Source organism: Prosopis cineraria, unplaced genomic scaffold (genome assembly GCF_029017545.1).
Source record: "Prosopis cineraria cultivar Desert tree isolate PC_DT_omini unplaced genomic scaffold, ASM2901754v1 PC4, whole genome shotgun sequence".
In the NCBI taxonomy this organism is placed as follows: Eukaryota; Viridiplantae; Streptophyta; class Magnoliopsida; order Fabales; family Fabaceae; genus Prosopis; species Prosopis cineraria.
This window is the reverse complement of record NW_026555335.1, coordinates 36,634,702-36,656,019: the sequence shown is the minus strand read 5'-3', so window position 1 is coordinate 36,656,019 and position 21,318 is coordinate 36,634,702. Positions and strand designations below refer to the sequence as shown.

The 21,318-nt window shown below is 26.8% G+C and overlaps 1 protein-coding gene across 1 annotated transcript; it reads right to left on the bottom strand.

The window, feature by feature from the left end:
* Nucleotides 1-9,552: 9,552 nt before the first annotated feature.
* On the bottom strand, nt 9,553-10,377 carry LOC129307933 (transcription factor HEC3-like). The gene has a single exon (XM_054948887.1). It carries the CDS (start codon nt 10,265-10,267, stop codon nt 9,608-9,610), a length of 660 nt encoding a protein of 219 aa, XP_054804862.1. The 5' UTR covers nt 10,268-10,377; the 3' UTR covers nt 9,553-9,607.
* Between the last annotated feature and the right edge of the window lie 10,941 nt (nt 10,378-21,318).

The window sequence follows — 21,318 nt, the reverse complement described above, 5'->3', positions numbered from 1 at the left end:
ACAATAAATTTATATTATTATTATTATATTAACACATTGAAATTTAGTTGTTATTATTTAATCGGATAGAAGTATATTAAATATATTAAGTTAAGTATATAAGTATTTTCTAAAAAAACATTTATTGAATAAAACAACCACGCCAAATATCAGTGATTTGTGAATCAAATCGGTTCAATTGGCAAGGGCTAGTCCTCATACCTTATGAACATGAGTTTGCATGTTATCCATAGTAGAATTTTTTAATTTTGTGTAAAAATAATTTTATTAATGAATAATCTATAATTTATTCTTTTTTTATCCTATCTGTGATTATTCTATATGAAATGAAATCAAATTCACCTAAATTTTTTATTTAAAAAAATCAATGATTTTTCCCCGCGAAAAAAATAAAAATTACTAAAGGGGGAGGAATTTGTACGTAGCAAAATTTACTTTTAAATTTTACGAAAGTATATTGACATCTTCTATTTTCAAAACTGCTACAAACTTCTCATAAAATCTGTCAAATAATAAAAATCTTCTATTTATTTTAAAACTTATAAAAATTTTGTTTGAATTTTGTTTACAGTTACTTGCGGACATCTTTTTTCTTTATTTTCAAAAGGCTAAGAAGTTAGCTGCTTATTCTTATACATTTTTTATTTTATTTAATTAAATTAAGATAAAAAATTTTAATGAGTTAATAATATTAATAATAAAAATTATTATACAATAAATAATTTATGAAAGATTTGAGTGTCTTAATTTATTGAAATAATCACACACTACTACTACCAAAGAAAAAAAAAAAAAGCTTTTCACGTCACTTTTTTAGAGCATTTCATGTCTCTATCGTGGGGAACATAAATTCAAACGATATACAAAGTTGACTTTTCACGTCACTTTTATGAGGGATGTGATACAAAAAGCGACATGAATTTTTCTAAAATAAATATTAAAATAATTTAAATTTAAATATTTGTCATTCTCATTTCATCATTCTATTAGTTATAGATTTTACAAGTCTAAAAATAAAATAAAAATAAATATTAAAATAATTTAATTTAAATATTTGTCATTCTCATTTCATCATTCTAATTAGTTATAGATTTTACAAGTCTAAAAATAAATAAAAAATCAACCATACCAAATTGAAGAAGCAATAAAAAAAATAGAGAAGTCTTAAGCAGAAGTCATAAAGATCTATTAAAAAAAAGAGTTTATGGGTGAAAATGATACTAACTAAATATTGCTCACTAGCTCAAGGGAAGGAGAAGAAGGAGCCATGGATCTCGATCGTGGGTCTCAAAGTTGTCTATCAAATGGGGAAAAGAAGAGGAGATGAGGAAAAGAAAGTTGTCTGTCGAATGTGTAACATCCCAATTTAAAATTTTTATAGTTAATTTTGATTAATATAAATTTTAAAAAATATTTAGAGGTAAGCAAATTAGTAGAAAATAATTATTAAATCTAACTTAGGATATAATTTTAAATTAAAATTTTTTAGAGAGAGGAAGAGAGGGAGATAAACAAAAAAAAGAAAGAAAACGAAAAGGAGGAGGAGGAGGAACGGCTTTCGGCGCTATGATTGTGTGATGTAACATATATAATAATAAAAAAAAGAAGAGAGAGAAAAGAAGAAAAGTAATAAAAAAAAAGACGTGGGACCCCACATCATCATTTTTTTTAACATCACCGTTCTCTTCTCATTTTCCTTCATTTCCTTCCCTTTCGTGTGCGATCCGAGAGAGCGTCTGTGATGTGAGTCACGGTGCAGAAGTCTGAGTTTTTAAGGTAAGAGTTTTTAATAGGTGTGATTTCAAGTTTTTCAAGACTAAGTAAGTGTTCTAAAAATTTTTCTTAATCATCCTTCTTCTTTAGTTTCTGAGCTTGTAGTGGTAAAAATTTAAGATCTGGAAGAGGGATAATTTATGTTGAATAAATATGATTTTTGAGGTTGTCAGTAGTATAATAAATATTCTAGAGTATAAATTTGTTGATGATCTTGGAATTTGTGGCTTATGGATCAATTCTAAAACTAGATCTGAAAATATATGTTGATTTATTGAGGTTTAGATGATTATTTGGGATGAAAAATGAATTATTATGGTTTATAGGATTATGATTCTAAGCTAGAGACTCATTTTTAATTTTGGGTATTTTAGGTACGAATTTTGAAATAAAAGAAAAATTTTGATAATAGAAATTAGTTTAAAATTTGATTTTTAGATTATTAATGTTTATTTATGAGTAAAAGAGGAGTTAAAAATTTTACTTAATAGTATTAACTCTAGATTTGTATTAAGATTGAGATTAGAATTATGTTATATTTTTTAATTCTATTATTAAAATTATTGTATTAGTTTCAAAAATTGAAAGTAATATTTATGAATAATATGTTATTTGTAAATTGTATTATTGGTGAAGATTGTGGTGGAGAGAAATTGTAAGGAATAATTTATTGAAAAAGCCACAAGGTAACCATGCTTTTAATTTGTGATTAGTGTTACTTCATGTTAATTGGGTGATTATTGAGAAAATTATGAATTTTGTAATATTGTATAATTGTGCAATATTATTATAAATTTGTTTGATTATTGTGGAAGGTGTTGGGAGACTTGCTATTATTGTTGTATTTATGTGCCACGTGGTACGCTTCTATTGGAGCTCAATAGGTGGTTTGTAAGGGCTCGGACTAATCTACCTTTGGCCGGGTAATTTAGCACCGAGTGAGGACTACCGCTCGAGGTTAATGGAGGGATATAAGGGGGATGGTTGTTGTGTATATTGTAATATTTCTTATATTGTTGGAATTATATTATTTTTTTTAATTTTCACTTAGTAAGCACACACTTAACTGTTTGTATACACAATCATAAATTGACTTTGGTTACTGGGACTTTTGAGTCTCATTATGTGGTTAACAATTTTCAGGAGAAGAGCCACGAGTGACACGTGGAGGAGTCCCAAAGGCTTAGTGGTATAAATTCACTGTCTCTTTTGGGTATTTAATTTATGATTTATAATGTTTTATATTGCCAATATTAGGACTTTTTTTTTTGTTTATTGTCAATTATATGAATATATAAATGTAATCATACCTTTCAAACTATTTCTATTTTGGTACAATTTGGATAACTGTAATTTTAATATTTGGTTTACTTTGGATTGGTTAAAATGGCATGATTATAAGGCCAATTAACTGGCTTGTGTTGAAAATTGACTAAATTGCTTATTTTACTTGTTGGGAGTATAAGGATGGACAAATGTAATTTAGTTTACTTGTTGGGAGTATAAGGATGGAAAAATGTGATTTAGCCTAATGGCATGTGGGAGGTAACCATTTATCCGAAATGTTATAGTGTATAAGTTGAAACCAATTAAAATATTTTATATTGAAATTATTGATATAAAAATGTGTTGGGTGGCTGTAACCCAACTATGATTGAGTTAAATATTTAAAAAAAAATTTGGTGTGTTACAGAATGCTCACTGTTGAAGCTAGCCTTAGGTCTTTATTCAATTTGTCAATCATAGATCCTGATGTTGTAGGTCTCAATGCAGTGGGAAGGAGAAGAGAGTTGTTGTGTGAGAAGAGGAGAGATCTGCAGTGAGGAGAAGAAAAACATGCTACTGTCAAAGGGAAAGAGGGAGAGGAGTTAGATTTTAAAATACAAAATAAGGAAGAGCTCGATCTGATTTAAAAAAACTAACTGAAATCCACGTCGCTTTTTTAAAAAAGCGATGTGAAAAATATTTAAAAATTAATAATTTAAAATAATCTATTTCTACAATCCACATCCCTTTTTGAAAAAAGCGACGTGAAAATGTCTATAATATAATAATTTAAGATAATTTATTTTTTTAATCCATGTCCTTTTTTTTAAAAAAGCAACGTGAAAAATATCTGAAATTTAATAATTTAAAATAATTTATTTTGTACAATCCACATTCATTTTTTAAAAAAGTAACGTGAATTGTAAAATATAAATTATTTTAAATTATTAATTTTTTAGACATTTTTCACATCGTTTTCTTAAAAAGCAACGTGGATGACTTATCCACGTCACTTTTAAAAAAAACAATGTTGATAATCTTACATATTTAACACTTATTTATAAAATTATCACCATCTCTATTTTTATATCACTTTTACAAAAAGTGATGCAGGACATATAATTTAAATATCTAATGCTAATAATATAAATTTTTTTCTTTTCAAAATATGAAATAAACTTTTCCTGACAAGACAATGGAAAAGCTTGTATAATTTAAGAAAAAATAAAAGAAAAAAATTTGTATGAACTGGTACACCACATCATCCATACTCTGTTTAATAAAATTACACCAGTTCAATCAAATAAAATCTCATATATTATTATTTTTAATAATTTTATTTTTGAAATAAAGTATTTGATCTCTTTAGTTTCTTCTCTTTTCTCTTTCTATCATCATCAATGATACAAGTAATTTATATTTACTGCTATTTTTTGCTAGCAATATTTGCAACCATTTGACATGTTATTTTTTATTTAACACAACATGCATGACATGTTACACCTGATTCATACAAAAATTTCTCAGCAAGATTTAGGGCCTGCTCGGATGTCTTCTAGATCAATTATGGGGTCTTAAAACAATAGTTTTGGAAAAATTCATCCAAACGTCCCAATTTTTTTAAATTTCATTTAGTTTCTAAAACTCTATTTTGTAGAAATTAATTTGTTCCACATTTAGTAAATCAATTTACAAAATTAATTTAAAAAAATTATCCAAACATTATCATGGTTTGTTAATTTAATTTTTTTTGTCAATATCCCATTAAAATCCAAAGAATGTCTTTGTAATGTGTTTTTTTTCATCATTTTAATTAATTATAAAATGTGAAATGAATTTAGCTTACCACACAACGATAAAGTAAGTGTGCAAGCTTGCAAGGAATTCAACTCTTCCACTTTCTCTCTGGACTCCACTTTTCTCACGACACTTTTTTTGGGGCCACCACTGACAACTGACTTAGGAAGAGAAAAGGAGAGAGAAAGTGAGGAATTTCAGAAATTTCCATTTTTGGAAACAAATTTCACAAAAGCTGAAGGCCTGAAGCTATCATCGTTCCTCTTTTTTCTTAAAAGAAAAAAAAAAAAAAACTCTCTCTGGACTTTTCCTCGATTCTAACTTTAGTCTGTATTTAATTTTTAATTTATTAAAAATTTATTTAATAAAAATTTATTTGATGATAAAAATCAGTTGTTTTATAGTGAATTTATATTAAAATATATTTTTTAATAGTCAATTGATACACTAAAAATTATTTAGTTGTGATAGTGAAATGTATTTTTAAATATACAATTACAAAAAAAGACATTGATTTATTATGATTTATAATTTTATATACAAATGTAATATATTTAAAATATTTAAACAATGTGATAAAGATTTTAAATAACATAAATTTGATCTATAATATTAAAAATTTGATCTCTAGTTATTTGTGTTTTTTTAATTTGTAATTTTAAAAAATGTGATAAAGATTTTTACTTTTTATTATACATTAACACTAAAATTAACATAATTAATTATTAAATTTATAATGCTAAAAACTTAATACCTAATTATTTTATTATTAAAATAATAATTATATTTTTAATGAATTAATTATTTTTTAAATAAAAGAATAAAAAGATTAAACTTGGGGTAGTATGGTCAAATAATATCTTACTTTTAAATTTATTTTTCAAAAGTTTCAAATAGTTACATTTTAAAAATTTACTTTCAACTACTGTTTGAATGTATTTTTAGAAATGCTTTCTTCAAAAATATTTTATCTAAACAACTTTAACTTTTTAAAAGTAAAATTTTATTTTTTAAATATAAAAAAATAAGAAAACCAAACGGATCCTTAGTTGCCTCTTCTAGTTAGCATGGGAAAACAATTTTGGCTGTCCCTCAAGTCTCAATAATGAAATATACAATAATTTTATATTTCTATTATCATTATTAGTCATCCAAAAAAGGATTCCATACTTTTTTTTTATGTTGTTTGCCTGTCCCAATATATTCCCTTCATTTAAATTATAAGATATACTCCACATAATGATTCCAAAAAAAGAGTATTTTTAGTGATACCATATAGTGTCGGGAAAATTACAATTAGGTCCTAATAAAAACTTAATTATATTTTATTTTCAGTTATTAATATGATTACATAATTTTATGAATATTTATATTATATTTTAATAAAATATTATTTTTTACTAGTATAGTAAATCTTATTATTGTTATGAAAATGAACTTAAAATAAACAAATTTTCTTATAAACATTGTAACCAATTTTCAAATTTTATTATATTTTTAAATAAAAATTATTTAGTATATAATTTATTTATAATATGTATTAAGTTTATGTTAAATATCTTTTACTTTTATCTTCTTCATATTTTCTCAAACACTAATAAATTAAATGATTAAAATTTTTATCTTCTCCCAAAATGGTTAAATGTTCCCCTTATTTTATTAAAATATATTTTATCTACAATTTTTCAATATCTTAAGAAATTATTTTAATTGAAAAATTATTTTAACCACATAAATTTAGTCATTTTGAATAATTTTAATTTTTTAATAAATACTAATAATTTTTATGATACAAAGATATTACAAAGATTTCATAATCAATCAAGCTAATCTTTAATCATTTCTCTACCTTATGGTAAGGTAGATTTGAATAATTTTTCATATTCTTCTTAGTAATAATTAGTTATAAAAAATCTTATTAAATAACTTTTTTTATAACAATGGAAACCTAAACACACTAGGTAGAATCACATGAAATGCTTATTTAAAGCTATTAGAGCTCTGCAAAAAAAGTAAACACTATATGTATACTAAGCTAAGCATCAAATACACAAATGTCAAGTAGTCTATGATGTCAATTACATCTCATGACATCTGTACAACTGTAACATTGCAATACCATTCATGTAATTGTATGTAAGTGATAATTTATGTGTAACTTAACGTGATTATAATTAAAAATAATAACCCATCAAGATTTTAATAATTTATCATATTAAAATACTAGCTTCATAACATAATTTTGTTTTTTAAAAAAATATGAGCTACATATGTGTAAAAAAATATTATGAATCATAAAAATTAAAAAATAATTTAATAATTAAACTTAACACATTTTTACTATTATTCTTTTTGTTTCATAATCCTATATATCATTACTTCTAATTCTGTATATAAGATAAAAAATTTCGTGTCATAAATATCTTTTCAATTATTTATTTAGATTTAAATTTTTAAAATAATTCATAAGAAATTTTTTTAATAATTTAAATTTAATCTTATAAATTATTTCATATAATTTAAAATTATATTTAATTTTTTTAAAAAAAAAATTTATTGGAGACAAATGTTATCACCAAAATTAATTATATAAATTATTTTTAATTTTTAAATTATTTTTTATAAAAATTTTTTGATAGTGACAAATAAAGTTAGTTTTGGTGACAACTATTAAAATTTGCTGCCAAAATATTTTTTTTGGCCATCATTTTTTTGTAGCGTATGTAGCTTTTATATGAACAAATAAAATTAAAGCCTAACTAAAACTCGCACATTAATTAATTGGTGTCATGAATATAAATTTAAAGAAAGAGCCCATTTAAAAAGACTAATTATTAGATTGAAGAATCCTATATATTTATAAATTTCACTCCACTTGTGATGTGCTCCTAATATGGACTTGAAACAATGACACCTTATTTTAGAGCCAAAATCTCATGTGACTTTACTCCATAGTATTTTCTTAGCCTCTTACAAATTAGAACTCTCCATGGATAGTTCTCTTTGTGACACCAATCGGTTCTCAATGAAAGTATTAACATTATAAATTTAATCTTTTAGAATATGTTCTCTCTTTTAAGGCTTGTGCTTATATAGATTTGATGTTTTTATTGACAGATTGGTGTCACGAAACAGGCTATATACAAAAGTTCTAATTAGCAAGATATTGGAAGTGCAGTGAAGTTCCTAATGGCTTTCAAACAATGTGACATTGTTATGAGTTCATATTTAGGTGCACATCACTTGAGTGAAATTTATAATATATAGGATTCTTCAAGGGGCTAGCTTTCCTATTCAAAAGGGCTCCATCCAGTACAAACCCCTTAATCATCAATACTGCAGTGGATGAATCAAAGTTTTTTTTTTTTTTCTTGTAACTATATATATAATCTTTTCTTCATTCTTATTAGCATCCTGATCGTTCCCATTCCCCACTATTCAACCTTAAAGTACAACACAGATATGTATAGACAGATATATAGACAGATATAACGCAAATAAAATATAATTGGATCATAGTTAATTTTATATGACCGTATGTATATTAATTGTTAACCAGTAGATGATCCTATTGAGAAATTGTTGAAAAAAATATAATCATAAAATCGTAAATTGTAAAGGGAAAAAAAGAGTCAAACACTTTATGCACAAACAAGCATACCTATTACTTACTGACATGATTTCGTGTTTCCGTTTTTGTTTTTGGAGTTCCATGGAACTGATTTTAAATCTTAACAAAGAAAGAGTGAGAAAGAAGAAAGAAAAACAAAAGACAAGGAGAGGAGAAAAGGTTTGGTTCAGTGCAAAATGGGAGGAATGAATTAGGTTCAATTAAATCCAGAATCTGGATTTGCAGTTTCTGCACACTGCCAGACGCGCTTGTGTTAATTAGCAGAGTCTAGTATTTCAGCAAGAAAGCTAATCCCTGCATAACAGAACCCAAAATTCTATATGCTGAATCAATCCATTGTAAACGTATAAAAGCTGTAAAGATATATTATTATTATCAGCTGCCAAAACAGGCGTCAATTAGTTCTAGTAGAAAGAAATATGACTGTTTAAACATGAGTTCTGAAGTTGAGTCTGTGTAAATGTAAATATAGTTTTCTTTGAGAGAGCTACCTCCAATTAAGCCAGATAATGGTCGAATATCATTATCAGCTTCAAGTTTGGCTTAACAACTTCGTGATCGCTTTTCTCACCCCTTGAGGGCTTTCTCCTCACATCATGACACTCTTTCTCACAACTGATTAAAATTCGAAGCCACTCAAACCATAATCCCCTAAGTTTCAGTCTCTCCAAACAACACACAAACACGTGTACATAGACTGTCACCTTGTCGTCGGTTCAGCAGCAAGCGTGTATTTAAGTAATTATACACATCCACAGATGACCAAGCTTTCACATTTAGATATATTGATTATTAACTAAATTTCCCGTGATCACGTCAAGGCTTATATGAGTATTTCTCAAGGGAAAAAGGCATGCAGGCCAAACAAACTTTTCGGCCAACTTTCAAATTAAAACCCAACCACACATCATTCCCAATATTCTATACACACACGTGGCTGAAAAATACGTAACAAGCCAAATGAAGCCAACCGTTTATGATTATGCTCGTATGTTACAAAACTTCAGGCAACAATATGCTAACGAGATCTCTCCCTCTCTTTCTCTCTCTCTCAAACAAACAGTATCATTAATTACTTGCTCGATCTTTTATTTTCTCCCCTGACATACTTATACAGTAATCAACATAATACTCTAGTAGTCATTCACTAATTACCTCATGGTTAAACCCGGAGGAGCTATCACCGGCGTTGAACACCGTTCCGGTGGCAGCGGTGTAGGGCGTGTTTGGTGTGTAAGGCCAATCGGCGAGAGAGGTGTTGTTACCGGTGGTGATCGTGCAGTGTTGGTGTGGTGGAGATTGGAGGAACCTGATTTGTCTCTTCAAGAATTTGACGTAGCGAATGGCTTCGTCGAGCATGGACGCGGTGTCGAGCTTGATTCCTCCGGGGACGAGTCTCTGCAGGATTCGGATTTTCTCGCTGATCCTCTCACGGCGGTGTCGGGCGGCGACACTCTGTGGGTCGTCACTGATCCGGACGTTCCGCCGCTTAGGTTTCCGAATGGTGGAGGGATCGATCTCGACTGGCTGCAAAGCGGCGATCTTGTACATCATCTCCTTCATGGCTCCAAGCTCTTCTTCCTCCTCCTCCTCCTCCTCTCCTTCTCCTTCTCTTCCCAAGTTGATGCCAAACATGTCACTGATGAGAAAACCAGAAGATGAAGAGGTAGATATTGGGGTTTGAAGAGGAAGCCAAGCAGAACCCATATGCTCAAGATTCATATTCCAAGTTGGATGATTATTACTAATGTTAACACTGCTGTTGGTGAAGGAGGGATGAGTATTCTGGTTGGTATTCATTTTTGTGGGGCAGATTCTGAATTATATTGAAAAAGTAACAAAACCAGATCTGTGTGTGTGTGTGTGTGTGTGAGTAGATATATAGATAGGATATTGAAGGAGGTGATCTTTTTCTGGGCTGCTGAAACAAATTGTGTGTGATGGTTGAGAAGAGTTATGGTATGGAGGGAGGGCTTTTTAGTGCAAAAGGGATAGAGATGAATCAATAAAAAGAAAAAGGGGTCATGAATGCGGTTCCGCAACAATCAAAAAAGAAATATAAATGATAAATAACAAATTAAGAATGAGTTAAATTGATCATAAAGGGAAAAAGAAAAAGTAGTCTAGCTAGGGTATAAGAACCAATTGGACCTTGGTAAGATTATCGGCTAGTTTCTGTGTAAACGGCATCCACTTATTCATACATTAAAATAAAGGCAATAAAGAGATCCATTGGTAAAATATATTTTTTTAAAATTCAATTACTCAGTATCCTAAAAAATTTGAAATTACTACTACTAACCACTCGGACTTATGAACTCTTGCTGATAGAAAACATTATTATCAATAGCAGCCTCAGGGTATATCAAGATGTTTTTGACATTTTTATTTAATATATCACATGACTTGTATCCAAATTCAAAAAGATAAGTTGATTCAACAACACCTTTTAGCTAGTGACAGTTACAAACTAACTTGCTATACATATATGATAAGGTTCATATTTCAATAAATTATGAATGCATTATGAATACTTTTTCTGGTTCTAAATGTAGGTGCTAGTTGATAAGTTTGCTTTGGTCCTAAATATAAGACATCAATTTGTTGTCTCTAATTTTATTTATAAATCATTTCTAGCATATTTACCAAAATCTATGAAAACCTTAAATTTTATTAATTCTCCAACTTTACACCCATTAAATATATGCATATTTTAAAAATAAAAAATCTTTAGGATAAAGATGAACATAATCATTGAAGTATCTTATAAATAAGAACAAAATGAATACTCTCTATCCTATAAATAGGACAAGAGAAGCATTTTCTCTCACAAATTTATAATATTTTTTTCCAAATTCTTATCTTTATTGATTATTAAAGGGGAATTTCCATGAATAAATGTAATTTTCAATGTTAATAATTAAATGGAATGTTTTAAGAAAACCAACACACACATTTTTCAACAAATAATTAACTTAACTAATATAGTTGAACACTGTAGGTTAGTTATCTATCTCAGACTTACATATTTATTTTTACTATGGTAACAAAATCTTGAACTGCGTACGGAGACACATTGTGATTCTATGTGCACTGAAATCTTAGGGCTGCTTCCTTCTTTGATATTTATTTTATATGATCTTATAAGGATAGAGATCTCACTCTCTTTTGCATGCCGCTTTTTGTAAAGTATAATAATATTAAAATAAACCTTTGTCACTTTACGTATGATTATCACTATTTTATATTACATTGCAAAACCTTTTATAATGAAAAGAGCTATTTATTTAAACTTTTTTTGCCTGACAAATTTAACCCGTATTGTCTATCGTCCACATATTGTCGTGTCAATTAATATATGCCATGAATAAAAATATCGCCTTGGATTTCTTCTCGATAATTAAGAAAAGTTGTCTCCATCCTCCAGATGTTAGAAAACTTCATGGAACTACTAATTAGGTTGATATATGCATTACTCTTTGAATATGTTTTTTTTTTGTTGGAACCAGAAATCAATATTTCTTCTATAATTAAATGCATAGAAAAATTTCTGTAAGATCCAACTAAATTTCTGTATTATGCACAACGATGTTATTCCACAAAAAAAATCAGTTCATCATCAAGGGAAATTTTAAAAAAAAATTGTATATATAATATAACATAAAATATAGTAGAGTAAGTCACTTTGTTAACAAATTATGCACTGTGTGACTCATTGTCAAAATTCATGAAGTACGTAAGCATATAATATATTTATCTTGTACAAATTCAATATTATATATATGTTGGTATAATTTTTTTGCAAAGTATTTGATTTTTATGGAAAATGAATTTGATAGGGGATAAAATCATATATATGAAATATTGTAAACCTTTATGGGTAAGAAAAGAAATGTAGATTAATCTCTTTCTAATAAATGTATAAACTCTAACAAATCATACTATTAATTATAAATGAATTGTACCACTCATTTTTCAAATTTGGCTCGAATTGATACATACTAGTACTATATTAATAATGAAAACTACAATGTGAATGTTTGATAATGAGAAGACATGATTGTCCTTAATATTCAATGCCCTTTGTGTTTTTGATTAATAAGCCGACTATAGGGTTTTAGCATCAGTATGTTTCGTAAAATTAGAGATATTAAATTATCTATATCTACTGACAAATCACAAACCTCCTGATCAATCAATATGAAACCCTCTTGATCCCTTTTCATACGGGCCGTAGAATTTAGGGGAATCTATATTCATGTACTTCCTCCATCCTATGTTATAAGATATTTTCAGAAGTAATATAATTTGATATTCAAAATATAAGACGTTCTGAAAAAATGATGTCTTATTAATTATAATTATTTTAATATTAATTTTTATTATTTCACTCTTTAAATAAATTACCTTCATTCCCTCTCCTAAAGAGTATTTTTAGAAGTTTATGAAAAATATTAAAAATAAAATTATAAGCTTTGCTGAATGAACATCATTAATATGTGTAATTTTATCAAAACATATCAAAGATCAAAAGTCATATATAATTAATTTTGACATCACATGGATCCGTCACATTCGTACCCTTGGAATGCTTTAATTAATTTCAAGAGACATCAACGCTTGAAAATATATATCGATATCATTGAATTCATCATTGATGATATATCATTGTGTTCAGCTAAGAAATTAGTCAAGCACCACGTAATTAAGGTGGTTCCGTGTTATTGAAGACAATTATCTTTAAAATGAAGAAAAATAATTGAGCTGATGTCATTTAATTTTTCCATAATTAGAAGGTTTTCTATATCCAGAGAGTATTGTCAATCAAACTGAAAAATTGAAAATTTATACATGCGTAAGCTAATTTAATATCCAGCATTACTATTGCAAGAAAGTACCTAATGTTGATGTCATTTATTAGCAATTAATTTTTTGGATTGAGAATTTAATATACTCCTTTTGTACTAGTTTATAAAACATTTTTGGATGTGATCCTGTGTCTAAAATACAAAACACTTTAGCAAAATAATTTTTTTTATTAATTGTACTTGTTCCAAATTCCAATATTACATTCTCCTATTTAGTATACTTTTTCTCACTATTAATGTTTTACAAATAAGGTTATACTAAATGAAGGATAATTTTTAAAAATTTATATTTATATCTAAAAAATGATTATAAATTGTATTTAATAAATTTTATCAGGATGCATAATTTTAGTTTTAAAAAAAATATCTTATAAGCTGGGATAAGAAGTGAATATTTCTCACTGTGTTCAAAAGAATTTAAACAATATAAGAAATTTCGTGGGATTTTACTGTCTTCAGCTCTGTTGTTTGCCTAATTATGATTACACCAAAATGAAATATTCGAACACGAAAACATTGGAAGTCTTTGTACAACGTACATACATATCCATGACCATACATATAAAGTAACTGAACTGTCATATAGTAAAAGATATGACAGCTTCAACCAATTTGATTAAAATACATAGTTTGGTCGAAAGCTGATGAAACAAAATTGGATTAGACATGTGGAAATATTTGTGTAGCAATCAATTAGGTTTAGAGATTATACATATGTGCACGCAACTACTGATCAAGTGATCTGAAGGCTATTTTCTTCAAGCTAGTGCAAGGCACCGATGTATTTAATTTGTCCGTATAAAAAAATAATTATAAAAGCTCTTATAATTAAATCAATTGAAGCAACAGACGTGGGTCCTAGCTAGTTAAAGGTACTATATATATAATCACTTAAACACACTACATCTCAAGTTTAAATATATGTAAATGTAAAAAATATTTTTAGAAGTTGTTATCTTTTAGATTCGATAATGCTTAAATTTAACCTGGTTAAGTATATATAAAATTGAAAAACAGAGTGTCATGCAGAGACTTTAAAAGAGAGAGCAATTAAATTAAACATGAAATAATATAGAAGAAAATTAAAGTGGAATAAAGATAGATAGGAATACGATGTTTTAGTAGGTTGTGTGCCAGATGTGTTTTTGATGCATCGCAGGTACCACAAAGTCATATATATGAAACTCTGAAACAAAGCCCTAATTCCATCATCAGACTCATCAGAGTGTGTGGGACAAGGTTCTGTGATCATTTTTTATCAGCTCTCGGGTACACACACATATACACACAAAACCTGGAATGGATCATCGATCACTTTCACTGTATCAAAGTTATGATTCTATGGTGTTATATATACGCTAGCCTTGCGCATGCACAAAAGCAATCATTCTTTCGGAAGCTGGGGTTCGTTTCATCACTAAATTGGCTTTTTTTCCATATACTAAACTTGAAGAAACACCACTTCATGTGCAAGCCAAAACACTGAAAACAGATACGTGGCTTTGCCAATTAGGCTCCACAATTCTTTATTTCTTCCCAACACACACACACACATCTTTTACACACATACCAAAATATCAACATCTATATATAGACGTTAAAGTCTGCCTTCAAATTGGAATGCTATGGCTAACTTACAAATAAAGACAATAATCACAATATTAATAAACATGGGTGGACCTAGGTAGTGCCCAATTTTTTTTTTAAAAAAAAATTTTACCAAGTTATGAGGTGATTTTCTATAAGGAAAAAAATTACTGCTTTGGCCCCTCAATCTTTAAACTTTCACTTTTAGCATATTTCCACCATCTATTTTGTACTTCCTATACCCTATGCAAGCATGCATTCTTTACCCTCTAGTCCCTACACTTATTCATGTGTATCATTTTCACTTACAGTGTAAAGAGATGAGTGTTTTTTTTTTTATCATATTTATAAGTTAAAGCATTAAATTTTTATTACAATTTTTTAATCTTTTATTAAATGTTGGAGAGATAAATTATGCTATAACAATATGTATATTAAAAGGGCCAAAATTGAAAACTTATTAAATTTTTAAATAAAGTTAATAAGTTTTAAAGTTTTCTTAGTTCTAATAAGACATGCTGAAAATAACTTGTAAATAGAACTAGAAAAGTATCTTTATAAGTAATAGTAGATAAAAATATAAATATATTATTAATGTCTTTTAAATTTCATAGCATGAGTTTTTTTATATATTTTTCAAAGCTTTTTTCTTGATTTTTTAAGCCTTTTATAAATGATTTGTTATCTCGTAAATTTTCTCAATTCTATTGTAAAATTATTTTTAATTATTAATAAAAAATTAAATAACTTGGTCTATGTATAATTATATATTATAAAATTGGCTCGCAGCTTTACTTGTCTGGTTTCGCCCCTATTAATAGATATATTTAAGGATGTCTTTATAAGTAAGACATGTTAATGGATGAACTAGTCAAAAACTGACTAAGTTGGTCAGTCATACTCATGTCTAATCTGTCAACTGGATTTTTATTTAGTTAACAAAAATTAAAACTTCAGGAGATCATATCATATTTATATTATTATTTGACCATTTTAATTAATCATAAGAATATAGGAAAATTACACATTTTTTCATATTACTGAATATATATATTTTAAATATTATAGATTATTTTAATTTATAAAATAAAAAAGTAGATTTAATTACTATCAATCGCTTTTAAAATATATATATTTAATAAAGGAAAAATTAAAAAATTATCAAATGTTTAGATAGAGTTAAGAGAAGGATGTTTTTATTCTATTTATAAATCATTCATTAAATTTTTATCACAAATTTTCTTTTTTACCCCATTATAATATTATATATATATATATATATATATGTTGGTGAGAAAATGCGTTCTCAATTGTTTCTTATAACTATTGGATGGTATCATTAAATTGAAGGAAAAAATAAACACTAATTACAAGAACATTTTAGTTCAATTTTTTTAATTTTATACATAAAGTTGAACTGACTTTCCTATACTGTGTGAACTCTTGGAGCATATATCATGCATGCAAACATGAGAATTGAACTTTCTTTGTGTTGTTTGCTACGTGCTACACTTATGGAGCTGCAGCTACTATACTTGTCAAGAACAATTAATCATTAAAAGGAGAGAGTTTATAATTTTTGGAGTGGGAACTTGTGCAAATTAATTAATTTTGCCTTTAAAAGCACTGCGATAAACTTGTATTTAAATGATCGTGGTGAAAGTAACTTTGATGAGACTTTTTAGAACACAAGAACAAAAAAAAGGCCGAACATATGATGGGAACCTGAATCCAATATATAAATTTTTTCTTGCAAGGCATTAAATAGACTTTTATTATTTCATCCATTTAGTATTATAAAATATTTTCTATAATATATTGTCAAAAAAAAATGATCCCTTCGGTAAAAAATAGAATGCTTGTTTTTTAAGGTGGGATGTTCAAAGATATATGATATGCTGGGTCTTTAATTTTATTGTTCAAGTAATGAAGTTTTTTCAAGAATACCCTTAATTATGAGTGTGATTAATAAAATTTTTTAATTGAAACACCCTATTAAATAAAAGTAAATATGAAAAGAGTGTATAATTTTAAAAATAATTAACTAACTATTTGTGAGTATAGTTTAATTAAACATGCCTTATAATATTGAACAGAGCAGATAAGATATCCTGCATCTTTTACGATGTAATTAATATACTTTTTTTAAATGCTCCTATTTAAGGGTTTGATTAATAATTTTTTAAAAATCAAGATAAAAACAAGGATACTAAACATTCAAAGTAGTATATATAATTTTAAATATCATCAACCAACTTATTAAGAGTGTGAACTAATTAAAAATGTCTTACTCCTTTCGTTCAAAAATATAAAGTATTTTTAAGTGAATTTTATTTCTTAATGGAGTAGTTAATTATTTTTAAAATAGCATCATTTTTTTATATTTGCCTTTATTTAATAGGGTGTTTGACTTTTTTGAGAAAAAATACAATAATGACACCTTATAACACTAAAAATAACTTAAATTTTTTAACATTTAACCCCTTAAAAAATGTCTTAAATTTTTGAAAGATGGAGTATAATTTTGAGAAAGGTGAATTACTTGGTAATTAAAAAAAGTTTGTTTGTGCGAAAAATGATGAGATAAATGTGATCGGGAGATTAGTTTTTGAGAGTGCTAAAAAAAGGGGCAAAATAAAAAAGATAGGTTGGAATTGTTGCTGGGGTAGGTATGCATATTCAATACTTGATCACCATGTTTTAAATAAGATTGTATAATGCTCATTGAAGAAAAAAAAATTAAAGGAAGATGGGGTTAAAGAGAAAGAGAGGAAGATTATTGCCAAACAAAGGTAAAGTGGGCACTAAGAACGAAGCATTGGCAGTCAAATAACTAGAAGAATCCCTTAGCAGAAATTTTTTGCCCAAGCTTGTTAAATATATAGAAAGCCAGGTGTAGAAAAATCTATTTAGAAGATGATTGTTTGATTAATGACATTTCCTTCTCCAACACTCAATAGATTATGAATGACCTAAAGCTTCAATCCAAAATTAACAAATTAAACAACAATAACACCAGATATGAAGCTAAATGGAGCTCTCTTGAACTTGATTGGTTTAGACTCGACATGGACAGCTTTGTCAATACTTATGATGCTGCTTCATGTGGAGGTATTATCAGAGATGATAAAGGTAAATGGATTAATGAATTCTTCAACAATCTTAGTTATTACCCTACCACTACAGCTGAGCTATATGCAATTTTAGAAGGTTTCAAACTTTGCTGGAACGAGAAACTTACTAAAATTAATATCCACTCTGATTCCCTAAAAGCATTATCACTCATTAACAACGGATGTTGTGACTCCCACCTACTCTTCGAGATTGTCAAAAACATTAGAAATCTCTTGATGAGAGATTGGACTATTACTTTTGACTATGTTGACAAAGAAGCAAACAACTGCGCTAATCTTCTAATTCACAAGACTTCTTATAAAGATTTTGATACTTTTATTTTTATCAACCCGTCTCCCGATTGTATAAGCCTCATGATTTCTGATATGACTAGACCTTAATCTTTTTACACAGTTTTTATTGTAGGGCCTTATATTCAAAAAAATAATAATAATAAAGTAGGTGTGTAGGCATGCAAGGAATTCAACAAAGTAATCTTCAGCACGTGCTCATCACACTAATGAGTACCATTGTGCTTCACAGTGTGATGAGCTCTAGACTATTCAAATCAATAGATTTAAAGTATTATTTTATATTTTTGAATGGTGATTCTCACTTGTGTGATGAGATTTAGGTCCAAATTTAAATTATTATTTTAAATTTTATATTATATATCTTTTATTTATTACAATAAAAATTTATAAAAATTATAAAAAAATTATTTGATCATCAATTTGGTCAATATTCAATTTGAAGAGTCCAATTTAATATTAAAATTTTTATAATTTTTTTATATTAACTATCCAAATATATTATACATGGTCCAAATTTAAAATTTTAACTTATAATTTTTTAAAAAAAGTCAGTTTTATATATTTTAATTTTTGATATTATATATATAAAAATAAAAATTATAAAAATTATGAAAAAAATTTAATATTAAATTTACACTGTATAAAATATATCTAAATAGTTAATATATAAAAATTACAAAAATTTTAATATTAAATTAGACTCTTCAAATTAAATGTAAACTAGATTGATGATAAATTTTTTATAATTTTTATAAATTTATATTTTAATAAATATAAAATAATAATTTAAATCTCAATTATTTAGATTTTGATCAGGGTAATGTCATCAGTGTCATGAGTACGGAAGATCAGTCCCCACTCACAAGTCCCAACTGATTTTGGAAGAGAAAAATGAGAGAGAAAGTGAGGAATTTCAGAAATTTCCATGTTTGGAAAAAGATTCACAAAAGTTGAAGCTAACACTGTTCCCTCTTTTTATTTTTATTTTGTCGGACCCCTCTCTGGACTTTCCGTTCGATTCTAACTTTAATTGTCGCTCCTGGTTACCGTGGGGAAGCAATTTTGTTCATCCCTCAATCATTGAAAGATACAATATTTTTAAATTTATATTATTGTTATTGTTCAGCAAAAAATGGATTCAAGTCTTTTTTTTATATTATTTCTTTGTTTCATTATACTCCTTTTACTCAGAATTATAAGACATATTTTTTAGATATGTCAAGTTTAAAAATTCAAGATATCTTGGTGTTTTCCAAGAGTAATTAAGGATGTTTTTACAAAAATATCTTTAATAAATGTTTGAAATTTATAAAATTTTCATATTTAGATTTATGATTAAATTACTGTATAAAATAAGGACGGATATTGAGAGAGTATACAATTTTTAATGATATTAACTGTTTTCTTTAAAAATAAAAATGAGTTACAATATTTTATAATTTTAAACGTGAAATATTGTTTCTTTTTTAAAATTTAAAAAAAAAACTAAAAGCAAAATACCAAAGGGCTTTTTCAAAAATAACAAAAAAGTATGGAGTACAGCATTAATTAGTTCATGATTATTAACTTGAATAAGATTTATATACTTAATTTTATATTTTTAATATACTTATATTAAATCAAATTAAGACATGTGAATCTTAACATATTGATTTAATTAATAAAAATAATTTATTATAAAAAAATAATATATAAAAGATTCACATATTTTATTTTAATTGGGTACAAATACCTTAATTCTGATAAAAATGTTATAAGTGACTTATATAAGTGACTTATAAAGAAAATAAAAGGAAATATATTGTTACTTTGAATTTCTTTTTCTAATGGCAACCAATGTTAGATGATATGTGTCATGTGTGCGCTCGTTTGGTCCTAAAACATGTTACGTTGTTGTTATTTATATTTAGAATAAAATATATACACATACCTCTAATCAAAATTATTTACTTATATCAATTTAAATTGAGGTTAATGATAGAAATTTTTATCAGTTCGAATCCTATATGTTTGTATATGTAATAAGCCTCAGCATCTTGAAGGAAAAGATTTCTGCTGCCGCTGATCAACTCCTTGTACTCATTAAATAAAGGTTAAATTACACATAACTTCTTTAAATTTTAAATTATATACAAATAAACTTTTTAACTTTTAAAACTCAACAATAAACTTTTTTGAGCTTCCAAGTTTATGCAATATCCCTTTAAAATTTATTTTTGTGTATACTTAAGTCCTCAAACTTTAATTGATATACAGATAACCTCCTAAATTTTAAATTATGTGTAGATAATTAATTAATAAAATTAATCATATAAAATTATCTACACAAATATAAAAGTTAAGGGGGGTTTATTATAAAGTTTTAAAGGTTAAGGAAGTTATGTATACATGATTCAAAGTTTAGGGGAGTATTTTTATAATTTAGCCTTAAATAATTACTTACTTGTTGGCAAAAAAAAAAATACTTACTCCCTCCGTTTAAAAATATAAGGCATTTTTAACCGAATCTCACCCCCAATAAAGTAGTTACCTACTTTCAAACTAACCTTATATTTTTTTATTTATCCCTATTAAATACCCTACAATAAATATAAAGTCACTCATCAATAGAGGTACTAAAAAAAAAGACAATGATTACACCTCGAAATATTAAAAATATCTTATATTTTTTAACATCTAACTCCTCAAAAAATACCTTATATTTTTGAACGGGGGGAGTACTTGTGTTAATGAAAAATTAAATATAAATAAAAGTACTGTTTTTTTTTTCATGTGTTGATTCTCATGTTTTAGCCGGCGACATAAATGTAGATGCATGAATGAATATGGGTAAGTGACAAAGAGAGGATTGTACAAATTCATTCAATTGTTAACTTAAAAAAGAGAAGCATTCATAGAGGAGCACTCCAATTTTGATTATCGTGAATTTTGCAAACTAATAATCATGGGAATCAACACCTTTGCTCTC

Coding starts and splice junctions, on each gene's coding strand:
- LOC129307933 (XM_054948887.1), bottom strand. CDS start 10,267: ATGAATACCAACCAGAATACTCATCCCTCCTTCACCAACAGCAGTGTT.